Below are 17,479 nucleotides of genomic sequence, written 5' to 3'. Positions count from 1 at the left end.
GTGAGCGGCTCTGTATTGCTGGCCGAGGGCCTTCTTGCAGACGACCTCATTTCATCCTCGCTGCAATTCTGGACTTAGGCTCTCGCCCTGCCAGGAAGCCCAAGCTCTTTGAGATATCTGCCCTTCAGTGCCTTCTACAGACAAAGGGTGGGACTCCACAGCCAGGGGCTTCCCTTCCTTCCTTCCTTCCTTCCTTCTTTCCTTCCTTCCTTCCTTCCTTCCTTCCTTCCTTTTCTTTCTTATTTTTTGAGTCAGGATGTTACCATGTAACTATGTCAGATCTGGAATTTGATCTTGTAGACCTGGTTAGCCTTGAACTCACAAAGATCTGCTTGCCTCTGGCTCGAAAGTGCTGTCTTCCTTTTATGTGTAGCCCAGGCTGTCCTGGAACTCACTCTGTAGACCAGGCTGGCCTAAACCCAGAGATTCACCTGCCTCTGCTTCCCAAATGTTGGGATTAAAGGTGTGTGCCACCACGCCATCTCTGTTGTGCTACCTTCTGAGGTGATGGAGGCAACTGTGGGATCCTGGGTGTGTGTGTGTGTGTGTGTGTGTGTGTGTGTCTGTATGTGTAGTTCATATATAGGCTACTGTTTCAGGTTCACTCATAAAATTGATTCCCAGTAGTCTTACTCTGTAGCAATATACCTTTAAGGAAATTTGACATTTTCCTCCTCTGTGAAACAGGAACAACAAGAGTGCCTTCTGGAAAGGGTTGCTGGAGACATGATGTAAGTGTCATTGGCAGGTGAGAGCTTGGAACAGAGGCTCTTGTTATCAAGAACATTTTCCCAGGACTCAGTGACTCCAGAACCCTGTCCTCACTCCTCCCTGCCTCACATATGGAGTTCCAGTTTTCCTTGACCAACTAACAAAGCACCTACGTATTCTCAACCCAGAAGGCAGGTCTGTGAACCGGCTCACTCCCACTGTTCCTCAGTTCCTCCCAGAAACCCAGACTGTTGACAGACTCTCTCTGCTATCCTAATCCATACTGAGCCCGGCTCCTGAGCTGTTTGGACAGCTAACAGTCTCTTTGGAAAGAGCCTTTGTGGCTGAGACTCTGGTCAGGCAGACTAGAAATCAAGTTTACTGGCTCCCAAGATTCTCAAATTGACCTTTGTATCTGGACAGACTCTTCCATGGGCAGAGTCTCAGCATGGGAAGGTTGCCCAAGCTCACCAGCGTATACCACCTGGTGCCAGCCTTTTCCATCCACCTCTTTGTTTCTCTAAGGGACAGTGAGGATGAGCGATAAGAGGCTCAGGATTCCAGACAGGGAAGAGCTTTGTTCTGGTTTTCATAGACCTGAATACCCTGAAATGTCCCTTGTGGCACCAGTCTGTTGACACCAACCAGTTCTGAGATGAGACCTTGATTTTATGTTCTGAAAATCTCAAAGGTCCCCGAGAAACCTACAAAGTACTTTTATTTCTTTAAAAACAAAACAAAAACCTGAATGACGGGTTTCATATTAATACTATTAATAACAAAACGGACACAGAAATTTGGTTCAATTCACCTCTGGGCTATTGACTGAGTACCTACTATGTGCTCAGCAGTGTGCCAGGAGCTCAGAAGCCACCTACTCCCAAGGGAAAATGCATGCTATCATCTATTTACATGCATGTATGCTGGGCTCTATGATGCATGTTAATCTTTTTAGGGACTAGATCGATGGTTAAGAGCAGTGGCTGCTCTTGCAGGGGACCTGGATTCGATTCCCAGTGTCCACATGACTGTTTACAACCCTCTGTAATTCCAGTTCCAGGCGATCCAATGCCTTCTCCTGGCCTCCCTGGGCCCCTCCTCATGGTGCACAAAAATGCGTGCAGGCGAACACCCATGTCCATTAATAAAAGAGTTTAAGAAGAAGCCAGGCAGCGGTGGTGCACACCTTTAATCCCAGCACTTGGGAGGCAGAAGTGGTTGGACTCTTGAGTTTGAGGTCAGCCTGGTCTACAAAGTGAGTTCCAAGGCAGACAGGGTTACACAGAAAAACGCTGCCTCACAAACAAAACAAAACAAAACAAAACTCAACAACAAGCTGGGTAGTGGTGGCACATGCCTTTAATCCCAGTGTGCAGGAGGCAGAGGCAGGTGGATCTCTGTGAGTTCGAGGCCAGCCTGGTCTACAAGAGCTAGCTCCAGGCCAGGCTCTAAAACTACAGAGAAACCTTGTCTTGAAAAAAAACCAAAACAAACAAACAAACAAAAAACCCTCAACAACAAAAAACCCCAAACCAAAACAACAACAGTGGCAAAAAACAAACAAACAAACCCCAAACCCAAAAATTTAACTTAAATTTTACTAGTGTGTGTGTGTGTGTGTGTGACACAACACACATCCGGAGATCAGAAGACATATTGCAGGAGCTGGTTCTCTCCTTCTAGCACATGGGGCCTGGGGACCCATCAGGCCTGGTGCAAGAGGCTTTCCAGCCTTTGTCTACTGAGCCGTCTCTCCAGCCGTGGTTTGTTTAAGACAGGATCACATGTAGCCCAGGCTGGCCTCAAATTCCCTACGTAGCAGAGGATGATCTAAATTTCTGATCTCCTGGCTTCGTGGGTATTGGAAGTACAAGTATGTGGCATCCAGCCAGTTTAGAGAGTGCTAGAGAGGGAACCCAGGGTCTCAAGAATGCGAGGCAAGCACCCTGCTGACTGAGCTACACCCTCAGTCCCGTGCGTGCGAGACACTTTAATTGCACCATCCGGCATAAATCTCCTGACTCTAAAGATGTGGGTATTGCTATTGCATTTCACAGGTGAGGGAAAAGATTTGGAAAGCTTCATGATTTGCTCACAACCACTTGCAGAGTGAGAGCTGAATCCCAGTCCTGTCTGCTGGAACTGTCTGTTTTGGTCCTTCCCACTAGGTTACGGGCTGGGGGCAGAGGTGGGTGGGTAAAGGACTCAGTTGAATTAGTGACTGATGAGCTGGCGGCAGCCGTCATCATGATTGAGACTTCATGGCCACAGCAGGTGAGGCAGGGACTGCTAGGTGGATTTCCTGAGGGAGGCAGCTCAGACACATCCTGGGCAGGACTGGGAGAGGCTGTGTCGGGATGCTGACCCTGTGTTTGAGTGAAGACAGACAGACAGTCATAGCTGTGTCCAGCTGCGGCCGAGATGTGGGAAGCCTTCCCAGAACGTCCTAGAGCAGCTGAGGTGGCAATCTCAACTAGGAAGTCTCCCAGAGTCAACAACAATGCTGGCAGTCACAGCCGTGGTCAGAGGATGACATCTTTGGCAGAAAGGAGCGCTGGGTGTGGTCTAGAGGTGGGGACGGGCAGCAGGAACCTTGGGAGGGATCCAGCCGCAGGAACCTGTCAGACGTTACCAGTCTGGAATCTTCAGGCTTTGCAGGGGAAACAAAGGAGAGAGAGGAGAATTTCCATTATAGTTTGCTTTGACACTCTCTCGGGTCATGGTGCACCTCTCCACAGCGGTTGAAGGTCTTCCTGTAGCATCTCCCATCCTGCCATGTCCAGGCACCTCAGTCTACCCTAATGGGCTTCTCGCCCAAACTGTCCCGAACAGCCCTCTCTCTCCACAGGCCACCCACTCCTCCCGGCCTCATCACTACCCCCGCCCCCCCCCCAAGCTGGCCTGCACAGCTCACCAGTACCCATCCTCTCCCAAACCCGGCCCTTGATATTACTGGTGACTCTTCCAGCTTGGGTTGAATAACTAACTGGCTGCTATTGGGCTTTGTGTTGTAGGTGTTTCTCTAAGGAGGCCACCCTGCCCTCGAGGGCCGACTCTTCTACCCTTCTTAGCTGTCTCAGCCAGAGCAGGCATCTCACTTTCCTGTCAGTAAAATGGCACCAATTAAGTCTCCCAAAGCATTGTGCTTACTGAAGCCCACTATGACTCCGCCAGCCCTGTCCTCTAGTGGGGGACAGTTTGTGTGCGTGTGTGGCCAGATTACAGGAGGCAGATAAGGGCACAAGGACAGGGGGTGGACCCCAGAGAACCCCGTAGAGGCACACAGAAGGGGCCCTTCTTTTGGACCAATATATTCCTAAAGGCTCCTTCACACCATACTCAGTGCGCTACAAGCTCATAAGCCACAAAAGGTTCCTTCGGTAAATCAGGACTCCCTGGAGACAGCCCCTTTCCAAACCCCCAGACTGGAGCCGAGAACAAGTCCAGCAGCCACCCTAGGCTGTTTACCAAATGCACTGGTGTGTGTGTGTGGGGGGGGGGGAAGCTGTGTTCCTGAAACCTTTTCCCGACCGCACAAGCTCCGCTCATCACCTCCGCTTGGCAGAGGAGGTCACCGCGAGGTGCTTGGAGGAGACACCGCTCGGCCCAAGTGACCGGGTGCTGGAGTTCCGAGGTCCTGAGATCTGCAATCCCAGCGGGTGGAACGGCAAGTCCTTGGGTTCGAGAACCGAGGCACGGGTCGCCAGAAGCCTTGGGGGGGCTTCCAGGTGTAGCATCCAGAGGCGCTGCGGGAAGGAGGAGGAGTGGATGCTCTGGGGCGGCCGCGGGCAGGGGGCGCGTCCCGCGTGTCCCCGCGGGTGACTCTGGGCTGCTCCCGGGCCCATCCTCCTCGGCGCGTCCCCGCAGGCGCGCACCGCGGGCTCAGCCTGTAGGCTCGCGCTCCCGCGGAGCGGGGAGCGTGCGCGCGCGCCCTCCCTCCCTCCCTCCCCGCCCCGCCCGCCCGCCCGCCGCCACCCCGCCCCCGGCCGGGTACCCTCGCCGGACCCGAGAGAGAGCGCCGCCGCCATCTTAGCCGCCGCCTCCAGCGCAGCGCTGCCGACTAGGGGAGGGCGCGCGCGGCCCAGCAACACGGCGGCTGCTGCTCCCATCCCGGTGCTCGCCGCGCCGCCCAGCCGCGGGGCCCCCGGCTGCCTGTGCCCCTCTTACCGTCCCGCGCGCCTCTCTGCCGCTTCCGCGTCGGGCCGGCCGCGGCGCCCCGAGCCCGAGCGATGCTGCGCCGCCCTGCGTCCGCGCTGGCCCCGGCCGTCCGGCTGCTGCTGGCCGGGCTGCTGTGCGGCGGCGGGGTCTGGGCCGCGCGAGGTAAGCGGCGGGGCGCGGTGAGCCGGGTGCGGGTACCATAGCCGGGTGCAAGGTTGGGCGGAGCGCGGGAGTCATGTGGGTTTGGGTCGGGGGCCGGGTGCGGGAACCGTACCCCCGGTTCAAGGTGGGGGACCGAGGGTGGGAGTCATGCGGGGCAGCTGGATTGTGGGCAAGGTGGGTACAGCGCTGGAGTCGTGCAGGGCCTCGGGGTTCCGGGCCGAGTGCGGGAATCGTGCCAGAGCCCGGGGTTCGGGTCCTAGTGCGCGCATTGTATCAGGCAAGGTTCGGGTCCGAGTGTATAGGAATACTGCCAAGGCCCAGGGTTCGGATCCGAGTGTGCGAATCGTATTGAGCAGGGTTTGGGTCCGAGTTCGGGAGTAGCAACCGGGTTCAAGGTGGGGACAGAGTGCAGGAGTCGTGTAGGGCTGCAGGGTTTGGGTCCGAGTATGGGAATGGTGCCAGGGTCCAGGTTCGGGTGCCAGGTCCGAGTGCAAGCATCGTATTGGGCGATGTACGGATCCGAATGCGCAAGTCGTATCCGGCAAGGTTCGGGGCCCAGCGCGGAGATCGTTATCAGGTGCACAGGTGCAGGACCCACTGCGGGAATGGTGTCAGCGCCCAGGGATCGGTGCCGAGCGACGTGGTGTTATTGGGGCGCAGGGTTCTGGCCCGAGTGTGGGACTGATTGCTTGGGCGCTGGACTCCGGGCTGAGTGCAGAGCACGGAGCCGGCTCGTTACGGAGGGTCAGGTTCAGGCTTGCAGAGCCGGCCATTGAGCTCCGGAGAACGTAGGCGCGCGCTGCAGTTGCCTGGGGAAGCCAGTTTTATGCCCAGGCGGGGCACCTGGGCCTTGACCGTCCCAGTTGTAGCCCCAGGGTGGTGGAGGTGTCGATCTGAGAAATCAGGGGACGCATGGAGGGGGGTCAGCCCACTTTCTGGTAGCGAACTCAGCCTGGGGGGGGGGATGCGCCCCTGGGTGGGATGCAGTGTACGTGTGTTGGGTGCTCAGAAGTGCATCAGCCTGGGGATGCACGCACGGATTTTGGTGTGTGCTTACATAAGAATCCACTCCTCCGCACCCCTTTCCCAAGATCCCGGTTCTCTGCTGCGGCTAGGTGGACACCACGACTTCGCCCCTCTCCGCCTCCTCTCCAAGTCCTTTAAACGTGATTTTCGAAGTAGCAGAGGCGAAAACTCCGCTTCCTTCCCACCCTTTTACCCAAAGGCGAAATCGAGAAGGTGTTTGTGACCACTTCACACCCACCGGGTGTGAGCCAAGTGTTCATGCCTGCAGCTTTACTCACGGTGATGTGCAAGGCTTGTATGACTACCACAGAAACTAGAAGCACCGTTAGTTAATTCCTTAGGATTGTAGGTGGCAAATAGTATTTCTTTGTTAACTGATTGTTGTGATTGTTCATCCACTTAGCTAAACATTTTACCTGCCTTCTGATACTGACTGAGCTTGCCACCAAGAAGCTTACGCATTGCAGATAAAGGCTTTTGAGTGGAACTTGAGATTGTAAACACTGGCCCTGGTCTTAAAGTATTCTTGGTAAATCGTCTATAGGATGGTTGAATCTGTTTTCTTCGAGTGTGTGTTTTGATAATGAAAAGAACTTTGGGAGAGGTGGATTAATAGAAATCTGGATGAGATGATCACATTATAACTTTGCAAGCTTTAAAAAAAGATTGTTTTTTCTCCTTAGCCTGACTTAGGAAAGTCTTGTTCACAAATTAAAGGACAGAAGAGGCCAAGGCGTCCTTTGTTCCAGTGTGCCACCCGGAGGGCGATAAACTGTGAAAACTGCTTTTATTTCATTTAGAACATTCTGTCCATTCTTGTCAAAGTCGGCTCCCCCTCGACACTAAGTATCTAATTAGGCTGCGTTGAATTTTTTTAAAGTTATATCAAGCCAAGTTTGAAATGAGGTTTGAAGCCTGATATATATATCCAAGAGGGGGAAAACGTCAGTTTTGGGAAAAACCCCATACATAAAAAAAAAAAAAGTGCTTGGGTTGGGTATTTTAGAAACAGTTCAAGTCATATTTGGTTTAGTTGATAGTAACCCTGCCGTTTTGAGCCTGCGATTTTTAAGTTGGTTCCTATACCTACGTCCACTGCCCATCATTTAATTACTTTGGTTGAACTGTGGTATCGTCTCAGCTGATTGTCCCCCTTACGGCAGACCGTCAGAGAGGAAGGGGAAACTTCCACTGGGCTGAGTGAGTCATTTGTAATCTTATTTCTCTAGCTTTTCCCTGGTGCAGTTATGGTCCACTGGGGTCCTTAGTCTTCAAAATAAAAACATTTGAACATCAGTTTTTCTTTTGCATTTGTTGTTTCTTACTTTATCAGTATGCACATTCATGAATATTCCATGACATGCTAATAAAACAATTTCAGTTCGAAATGTTACAAATGAGTTTTATATGTAAATAGCCAAGTTGTGGCAGTGTTTTCTGTAGACTCATTATTTCAGTTACCATCTGAGTCCTCCCAGCAATGTTGGTGCTGGAGACAGAGCCCGGGGCCTTGCCCAGACTGGGCAGGTACCCTGCTACTTACTGGGCCACACTTCCAGTTCATTTCCAGTTCAGTATCCAGTTCATTTCATGTTGCCAGACAGAATGGCATAAGCTACTATTCATATTCCATATGCCTTGAATAATTATTAATGGGCTAGAGCTCACATGCAAACTTAGAGGGAAAATGATAGCTATCCTAATATAAATTGCATTGCATTATTAATTATCTTGAAACTCTTATTTTTTTTTTCCCTTTTTCCATCTTTGAGATAGTCTCACTTTGTAGCCTGGAGCTTGCTGTGTAGACCAGGATGGCCTTGAACTCAGTGTGGGGCTTCCCCCTTGGCTCTTTCCTACTGCTGAGGTTACAGGCATGTACCTCCTGTCTAGCTAATTAGTTGTTTTGTTTTAGAGTACTATAGAATTTCACTTTAATTAAAAAAAGATCAAGTAGCCGGGTGGCAACGGCGCACACCTTCAATCCCAGCACTCGGGAGGCAGAGGCAGGCGGATCTCTGTGAGTTTGAGGCCAGCCTGGTCTACAGAGTGAGTTCTAGCACAGGCTCCAAAGCTGCACAGAGAAACCCTGTCTCCGAAAGCAAAACAAGTAACTCAGAGTACTAGAGGTCGCCTCTGCCTTAGTTAGTTGTGTCTGCTGCAGCTTATCGTCTGGCCACGGAGATCTTGAACTATGATCAGAAAATAGGAACTGAAGTAGAGAAAAAAAAGCTACATGATGTTGTATTCATTGCCATTGTTATTTTTTCAAATTTCTCTCCCTCTCTCTCTCTCTCTCTCTCTGTCTCTTTGCTTTACTTTTGAGGCAGGGTTTCTCTCTGCGGCCCTGGCTGTCCTAGAAATAGCTTTGTGTATCAGGCTGGCCTCAGTCTCAGAGATCCGCCTGCCTCTCTGTCTCTGGAGGGTTGGGGTTAAAGGCATGCGCCACCACGGCCCGGCAGAATTGTCACACAGACTTCTGACAGCCTGAAACTGAAGCATTAGTTGTTATTGTTGTTTTTTGTTTTTGTTTCAAAATCAAATACCAACAGTAAAGCATGTGATAGGCACGCCTAACCCTTCTTCACTGTCCCATTTGACAGCTGAATTTTCCCTTGAGATACATTCCCTCTCTCTCTGTATCCCTGAGTCTTCCTTTCTCTACTTCACTTATTCAGTTTTGTATAGCATTTACCTCATTAATTTTTTTTACATTATTTGTTTATTATTTGGGGAGGAGGCATACCTTTTAGCCATCTTGCTAGCTCTTGTTAAATAGGTTTTTAGAAATAACTTTGAATCAGGGAACCATTTCAATATAGAATTATTGTTCTTAATCTAACACTTTTATTTATTTATTTGGATCTGTAGATGTAGAAGAATTAATAAAATATTACTAATTCTTGGTGTGTCGCTGCTTGATTAATTGAAGTACTTGATTAGGGAGTAATTCATACTTTGACCATATACTTCAAGAGAGAGAATAAAACCCAACAGTTTCATAGAAATTGCTTTTCTGTAGGATGATTACAAGTTCATTTCGAGGCTGGGCATGGTGGTGCACGCCTTTAATCCCCACACTCGGGAGACAGAGGCAGGCCGATCTCTGTGAGTTCGAGGTCAGCCTGGTCTACAGAGTGAGTTTCAAGATGGCCAGAGCTATACAGAGAAATCCTGTCTCAAAAAAAGCCCTCATATTTTAGATATGAAGAATATGGCCTAAAATGACATTATTGTGAAATATAGCATTTTTATATCAAAATCAGAAAATGCTATAATTGTAACATGTTTCAGTAATGGGGTAAACTAATTTAAAACAAGTCTGAATGTTTAAAATGATAAACCTGAGATCAGTGAAGTTTCGCAGCACTGAGTTATTGAAACTCAGGTGCCATGATGTGCACCTATAATCCTAGCACTTGGAGGTAGAGGCAGGAGAGTCAGTACTTTGAGGTCATTCTTGGGCGCATAGAAAGTTAGAGGCTAGCTTGGGCCATATGAGACCCTATTGCAAATGATAAACTAATTGCATTATTTTTATTATTGCTTTGTAAGACAGAAATATGTGATTTTTTTTTGATAGAATTTTATTTTATGTGAAAGAATTGAAACAGAACTGGTGAGATGGCTTAGTGGGTAAAGGCACTTTTCATTAAGACTGGTTGTAAGTTCAGTTTCTGGGACTCACATGGTAGGAGAGAACCAACTCCTGCAAGTAGTCCTCTGATCACCACATGTGTGTCATGACACGCCATACCCGTACAAGCTCTCCCACCAAAATAAAGAAATACAATATTAAAAAACCCACTAAAAATAGAAGCAGGACTGGAGAGATGGCTCAGTGGTTAGGAGGAGTTATTGCTCTTGCAGAGACCTAAGTCTGGTTCCTGACAACCACTTGGTGGTTCACAACTTCCAGTTCTGGTGGATCTGGTGCCCTCATCTGGTCTCCAAGGGCACTGCACACACGTGGGGGCACAGACATACATGCTTGCAAAACACACATAAAAAAAAAAGGTAAATAAATCCTTTTTAAAAATGGAAAAAAGAACAGGCATGATGACTTATACCTGTCATCATAAAGTTCAGGAGGGTGAAGCAGGAGGATTGCCATGAGTTTGAAGCAAGCCTGGACCATGTAGTGAATTCCAGGCTATTCTAGTTGAGGCTTCAGAACATTCTGCCTTGCTTTTCTTGTGGTCTTGATTTGGAAGAAGCAGAGTTTCTCAAAGAAAATCCATGTTTACAAATGGAAATTTAAAATAAAAATACAGCTTCCACAGAAGGTGAGGAATGTGCTCTCTTGTCTGGCGGAGATGATTTCTGCAGAGTCATGTCTTTCATTGTTAAAAAACCCAGACTCCACGGGGTCCTTAGACACAAGCAGAGGCTCCTCAAATGTCCCCGTGCCTCATGCTGTGACAGCCCCGTCCTGGACAGGTTACCTGAAGAGCGACCACCACTGTGTCAGAGTTCATCCGCCCGTTGCCTGCAGCGTTTTAGGTATGGTTCCGCTCATTTGATCATTTAGCTTTTGGATGATATTATTAGACTGGGCATTTTCACAGGACGTCTTGCTGGGTGCTTTTTTTTTTTTTTTTTTTTTTTGGTTCTCTGCAAAGATTCAGTTATTTCAAAGTAACTGGATATGAAGTGTCTTAAAAGCCTATAAAAATGCATTGAAGGTCAACTTCCTTCCATGCCGAACCCCAGCAGGAAGCTGGTGGCAGGCAGCATACCAAAAGAAGGCCCGTGCTTGTCTCTGAGCCTCTTTGGTCGGGGTGGACATTGTCTCTTTCTCCTGTTTCAGATCAGGTTGCTTCCCTGTCCAAAGAACTCCCATTGAGTCTGTGCTCAGATTCCCTGTTTAACTCTTTCCTTTTCTTCATCTTTTGCCTTTGGTCTGGGAACTGAACCCAGGCTCATGCATGCTAGGTCACCACTCAGTCTCCGAGCAGAGTTGAGGTCGAAAGACCTCTGTTTCCTATAACCATTTAAAAATTAATTAAGTGCTAAGTAATTAGACTGCAGATGGAACCTTGTGCCTACTAGGCTGTGCTGCTGAGCTACATCCCAGCACTCCCTTTGAAACAGTGCTGTGGAGATGCATGTGCCATAAACTCTGCGTGTGTGTTTCTATGTATGTGTCAGAGGTTGACATCAGGTGTCCTCCTCCGTTGACCTCCAGCTTATACTTCCATCCAGGGGTTCTCACTGAGCCAGAGCTTACCAGTCGGCTAGACTGGCTGGCGAGCGAATCCAAGTGTCTCCATTTCTCCTCCCCAGGGGTGGGGTCATAGACCTTCTTGAGCACACCTAGCTCTGCCGTGGGGCTGGCGGTCTGAACTTGCTAATTGCATGCTGAGCTGCCCGGCTGTGATACACAGTCTCCTGAGCTGGCCTCTGACTCACTGTGTGTGTGACCTTGCAGTTGTGATCCTGCTGTCACTTGCCACCCCCCAGTGCTGGGATTATAGGTGTGCCCCACCACCTCCCAGCCTTAACCTCATGCGTAATCTCCTTATGTTTAACTGTTTAACCTCAGACTGTTTCTCAGAGGCTGCGGCGCCCTGTGACCTCCATAGTCACTCAAGGGAGCAGTTTTCTGCTCAGACATTTCCAGTTGTCTGTTCTTAAGTTGGAGGTTGCTGGTTTTTTCTTAATGGGGCAAAGAAACATTTCACCTAACCAGTTCCTTCCTTCACGTCTGTGCCCCAGGTTTTGAACTGAGCTGGAAGGAACTTTGAAGGCATTGTCTTCTGCTAGCACAGCCGGTCCCCCACCCCCTTGGACAGACAGGCTGTGTGCACCTATGGGACTCGGGATACAAAGCCTCTCTCATGCTCTGCTTTCCTTTGGACCAAGTCCTATCTTTCCTATCTTGGCGTCATCTCAGCCTGAGACTCTTTGTCACTTTTCACTCTGACCCACACCATTTTGTGGCCCAGTATCTCCCAGGTTCTCATGTTTGGTGATCTGAGATGGAGCCAGCTCATACTGGGGACACATGCAGACTGTGAGGCTAGTCTTCTGAGTAGGGCCAAGCTTCATGAAGGGGTCGGAAATGCCACATGAATTCCTAGGCTACAAGTAGCTTAGACAATGACAATTGCTCATTTGTTATATTTTTGTTATGCTAATCGAAGACTGGGGTTTAAAAAGAAAATTGTTTTGTCTGGTCCTTTGATTTTATTCTTTAATTAATGTTCCTTATTTACCCAATCTTAATCCTAGTACAAACATTTAGAGACATGCTTTTAGAATCAAATGTACTTTGAAACTTAGTAAGAATAAATGCCATCTTTAATACCTCTTTAAAATGAAAGAAACAAAAATATTCTAAGTTCTTCCCAATACTTAAAAGTTTTTTGAGACATAACTTAACTGAGAATGACCCTTGAACTTCTGATCCTTCTGCCTGTGCCTCCATGTGCTGGGACCAGGCATGTGCTAGTTAATTATGCCCAGTTTATGGGTGTTGGGGATTGCAGACACACACACCTCACACTTGAGTGTGACTTTGTGCTTACTAGGCAAGTACTCTACAGCTCAAACCGCACTCGTGTGTGTATACTGCACACTTTTTTTTTTTTTTTTGACACAGTCTTACTATGTATCCCAGACTGTCTTAGAATTTACACTATCACCCAGGCTGGCCTTTAGCTTTTAGCAGTCCTCCTGCCTCAGCCTTTCAGATGGACCAGCCAGGGCACAGTCTCCCAGCTGATCCTTCCAGTTGATGCCCGCCTCCTGCCTCATGGGGAGACTCTGGCCTTTTATTCTTTAGTAGCCTCAGGATGCAGGCTGCCCCTTCTTTGTGTGCACAGCACCTTGTCAGAGCCATGTTATTCTAAGTTCACCAGAGACATTGAGAGCAGGTGGGTTTGATGCATGATTTGGGGGGATTAAAACCCTGGGTCAAACAGATTGTGTTTACCTTTAAGTATGTTGGCTAATTCCTGCCAGTTTCAAATTGCATACGGGATTAGTACCTAGAATGACAGTAATTAAAATTCCCAGCTAATCCCTCATCTTTTTTTCCCTGCCATGCATTTCAAACCTTTATCAAAGAAATAGAACAGTGTGTGCTGACGTGTCTCTAATTTTTTTCTGGCCTCCTCTGGGTAAAGTGTGTGGAAGAACAGTGGGGCGGGAACTGGCAGTGGGGATTGGCGGCTTTGTGCCCGAGTCCCCAGGTACAGCGCTGCGTTAATGGCAGGGTATCTCACAGATCCTCGGGGTGGATTATAAGCCCTGCGTTGGTGAGGGCTGATCTGAGATTCTCTAAATAGCTGTCGACACCTGTGTGTGATTCCCAAGCAAAGCTTGGCAAGGGTTTAAAAAGGCTGTGCCCAGGTGTGTGAGTGCCTGTGTTTGGTTAGCCCAGGAGTAACTCCTACTTCAAAGTCTCAGACAGAAAATAAACATCCCGGGCTGCAGTGTGGCACAGCAGTGAAGAGGCCTTGCTGCTGCCAGTCCAGAGAAACTGCTGAGTTCGGTTCCCAGCTACCTTAACCAGGCAGCTCACAACTGCCTGTCCCTCCAGCTTCCGGGGATCCGATGCCCTCTCCTGACCTCCGTCACGCACACGCACACGTGTGACATATACATACACATATCAGGGATCGGATACCCTCTCCAGACCTCCCTCACGCACAGGCACATGTGTGACATATACATACACATATCAGGGATCCGATGCCCTCTCCCGACCTCCCTCACCACAGGCACACATGTGACATACACATAAATAAAAATAAGATAAATATTATGGCTCAAGTGTGACTTTTTGCTAGAGCACACGCTGTGTGTGTAAGGTCCTGGATTTGATCCTCAGTATTGCAAAAGCAGAACAATTCGGGGGCTGGAGAGATGGCACTGGCTTGAGGTTCTTGCAGAGGACCCAGGTTCAGTTCCCAGTGCTCACATGGCAGTTCATGACCATCCATAATTCCAGTTCCAGGGGAATCTATGGGGGCACTACATGTACATGGTGTGCATACATTCATACAGGCGAAACACTCATACATGTAAAATAAGTAATATTAAAGTAGAATGCGGCTAGAAAAACCTTAACTGTTGGGCGAGCAGGACTGCTCAGCAGGTAAAGGCGCCTGCCCCACAAGCCTGGAGCGCCGAGCTGGATTCTCATGGTCTTTATGGTGTGTTTACTGTGAGGCTGTTTAAATAGTGTGGCTGTGATTTGTGTATTAAGTTCTTAGTTTCTGGTTTTTGTGTTTAGAATATAGGGAAGAGGGAACTGCAGTGTTGGCTGCTGGAGCCCTGGCTGGGAAGCTCTCCTGACTTCACTGAGCTCTGGGTTGGCTGCTGGGTGTGGGTTCTGAGCATTTCTCTTGGGCTTTAATTTGCTAAAGCTGTGCACATATGTTAAAAAAAATGAAAAATAGATTATTTTAAGGAATATGTAGTTGTAGAATTATTGCTTATTCATTTCTTAAGCAGTTATGCGCTTAATGCTTAAAAGAAGGCTAGCATTGTCTGCACAAAACATTTGGTGACTTCCCTCCCCAGAATAGTAATAAAATTACTTCTGTTGAGTAAACTTTTTATGTCATCTTATAATAAAAACTGAAAAATACCTTTGTTTCTATTTATTTAAAAAAGCTTTTCTATATGTATCCTTGACAACAGATTTTGAAGATATCATGTAAGATGATAAAACATTTGAATGGAACAATAGATGTAAAAAAAAGTTCAGTTTAAAAAGAAACATTGTTTTTACACTAAATGTTTATTTGAAATCAAAAAAAGAAAAAAGAAACATGGTGGAAGGAGAGAACCGAGTTCTGAAAGTTGTTCCCTGACCCCCACATCTTGCTGAGGTGGATGCCCCCAAACTTCTGTGCACACACACATATTAGGGGAAAAAAACTTGAATGCTTTTTCTAGATGAATTAGATATATTTAAACCCTTTTTAAGCCGTGTGGTGGCACATACCTTTAATCCTAGCACATGCCTAATCCTAGATCTCTGAGTTTGAGACCAGCCTGGTCTACAGAGCGAGTTCCAGGACAGCCAGGGCTACACAGAGAAACCCTGTCTCAGATTCCACCCCCTCCCAAATAATCCTCTTTTAAACTATCATTTAGGTATTATTAGGATGGATTTTCTTTCTTTTTCCCTTTTCCACCTCCTCCGCTCCTTTTCTTCTTGCCCTCCCTTCTGAACCCCCACCCTCACTCCTTTTCTGCTCCCCCCTTTCCCTTCCACCCCCTCCTTTATTGGGGATTAAACTTGGCTTTGTGTGTGACAGGCAAGCACTACCATTGAGCTTGCCTGTCTTGTCCTGCAGGATGTCACACTGCTCCCCTTCTGGGACTTTAATAACAAAGGCCACAGTATCAGGTCTTTGTTTCTGTGAAATGTTTTAGAGGTCACTCATTGCCACTGATACTTAGTTGCTTGTTTAACTAGTTGAGTTTATTGACTCTTTAAAAAAAAAAAACAAAAAAACACTATCCTGACTATTTTTGTTTGTTTGTTTTTTCAAGACAGGGTTTCTCTGTGTAACAGCCCTATCTGTCCTGGAACTTGATTTGTAGACTAGACTGGCCTCTCAGAGATCAGCCTGCTTCTGCCTCCTGAGTGCTGGAATTAAAGGTGTGCGCCACCACCTGGCTGGTGATCACATTCTTCAGGAGTCTTTTTTTGGGATGCCCAATGCAGAGCTGGCAGCAACTAGGCTATAGAGCGGAGGTGGCTCGTCCAGGGCTGGTTCCGACTCTGGAGAACGCAGAGCGTGGGTGAGCTCAGTTGCTCTGATGTCAGCTCAGAGCTGTAGTGGTGCGTGTCCCTTATGGCCATGAGTCCTGTCCTGTGCCCTCTCTGGTAGGAGGCCAGGAAATATGCAGAGAGAAACAGTCACCGTATGGGGTCAAAGGTCTGAGTCTGTCATAGAGTAAAGGCAGAGCTTGAAACACCTCTGCCCGTCATCTTGAATGAGTGGCTGCCCTGGTAGGTGGAGCAGAGCTGGGGCAAAGTGAAGGCAAGCATGGCCTCTGGGGCCAGGCATGATGGAGCAGGCTTGAGCAGCGGCTCAGAAGGACAGACTGAGTGTCTGTCTCACACTGAAACTCAAGGCAATTGGGCAGCAGCTAAGGACATGGAGTAAACTCACTTTATAGACCAGGCTGTCTTTGAACTCATAGAGATCCACCTGCCTCTGCCTCTGGAGTGCTGGAATTAAAGGCACATTCCACTGCACTCAGCCGAATAGTCTTTTTGTTTTGTTTTGTTTTGTTTTTCGAAACAGGATTTCTCTGTAGCTTTGGAGCCTGTCCTAGAACTACCTCTTGTAGTCCAGGTTGGCCTCGAACTCACAGAGATCTGCTTGCCTCTGCCTCCCGAGTGCTGGGATTAAAGCAGTGCACCACCACCACCCGGTTCCAGTAAGTCTTAATTTTAAGATGGTGTTCCTTGAGGCTGGACTTGAACTTTTAGGCCCAAACAGTCCTGCCTCAGCCTCTTGAGTAACTAGAAGCTGACTAATTTTCTTATCCTTCAGAAATCTGAGTATAGGCTGGTGAACTGAGGCCTATACTCAGAAGTGGGTGATGGAACCTTGGCCCAAATAGCCAAATATTGACAAAATTAAGCCACGGCTAGTCTGCCCTGATTGGAATCTTTCCTCCTGACACCCAGAACGTATTTTATTCCTCTGTATTCCGGTTCTGCTGCTGTAAGCCGGCCCTTCATGCCCTCTGCTACCTTCTGGAACTGTGCAGCACTGGCAGCCAGCTTTGTTCTGACAGTGCTTCCTGGGGCCACAGTTATGGGTGATTCTGAGATGACCAGAAGGTCACTCGTTCAGTCGTTTGTTGATCCGTGAGGACAGCAACTTGGAACTCACATTTCATTTTATTTCTTTATATTTTACTTCTAACGTTTTGAAACCCTTGAGGTTTGCCAACTGACCACTGAAATTTCCTCAGCCTGTAGTGGGTGTGAGTGGAGTAGATTTGTAGAAAAACGCTCAGTCACACACAGCAGCACTACATGGGCAATCGTAGCCGGAAACTCCCGAGTCACGTGTGCTGATGAGATGGGAGGGAGAGTCCCGGTTACTGAGGAGTTCCGAGTGAACGCTCAGGATGGGTCAAGGGTGGACAGCAGCCTGCTAGTGTGGTAAAGGGGAGGAATGGAGGCAAAGACGAGAGATAGTGCATGAGCCTCCTGCTGCAGCTCCTGATTAGGGCAGATATTGTGTCCACCATGGGGACTGTCTGATCCTTGCTGACCCTTGGTCTTGCTGTATATAGCCCAGGCTGTCTCTACCTCCCCAGTGCTGGGACCATAGGCATGGGCCACTTCACATGTCTTTCAGGAGCTGTTTATTAACGTGCATTATATAAAGTAGTGACTGATCAAACGTGCCTAATCGTTTGTACTAAAGAATTCAAC

The 17,479-nt window shown here is 48.4% G+C and overlaps 1 protein-coding gene and 1 long non-coding RNA gene across 5 annotated transcripts in view; one reads left to right on the top strand and one right to left on the bottom strand.

Annotated features, from left to right (window-relative positions):
• Positions 1-1,411: 1,411 nt before the first annotated feature.
• Positions 1,412-4,563, bottom strand: LOC146894076 (uncharacterized). The gene is made up of 2 exons (XR_015002147.2): positions 4,264-4,563; positions 1,412-3,361 (listed from the first exon to the last, which is right to left on the bottom strand). It is a non-coding gene; the product is annotated as an uncharacterized LOC146894076 (long non-coding RNA).
• A 195-nt stretch (positions 4,564-4,758) lies between these two features.
• Clstn1 (calsyntenin 1) overlaps positions 4,759-17,479 on the top strand; it is a 65,119-nt gene continuing 52,398 nt past the window's right edge. For 2 of the 4 annotated variants that reach the window (XM_087906867.1, XM_085690259.2), the window contains exon 1: positions 4,759-5,031. In XM_087906867.1, the coding sequence (XP_087762993.1) occupies positions 4,941-5,031 (91 nt within the window). In that variant the 5' untranslated portion in view covers positions 4,759-4,940. The remainder of the gene's footprint in view (positions 5,032-17,479) is intronic. The other 2 variants (XM_087906868.1, XM_085690260.2) reach the window with 1 other exon arrangement.

The sequence above is a fragment of the Myodes glareolus genome, chromosome 6 (genome assembly GCF_982192425.1).
Source record: "Myodes glareolus chromosome 6, mMyoGla1.1, whole genome shotgun sequence".
Lineage (NCBI taxonomy): Eukaryota > Metazoa > Chordata > Mammalia > Rodentia > Cricetidae > Myodes > Myodes glareolus.
The sequence above is the reverse complement of the archived record's forward strand: the minus strand, read 5'-3'. Positions and strand labels throughout refer to the sequence as shown.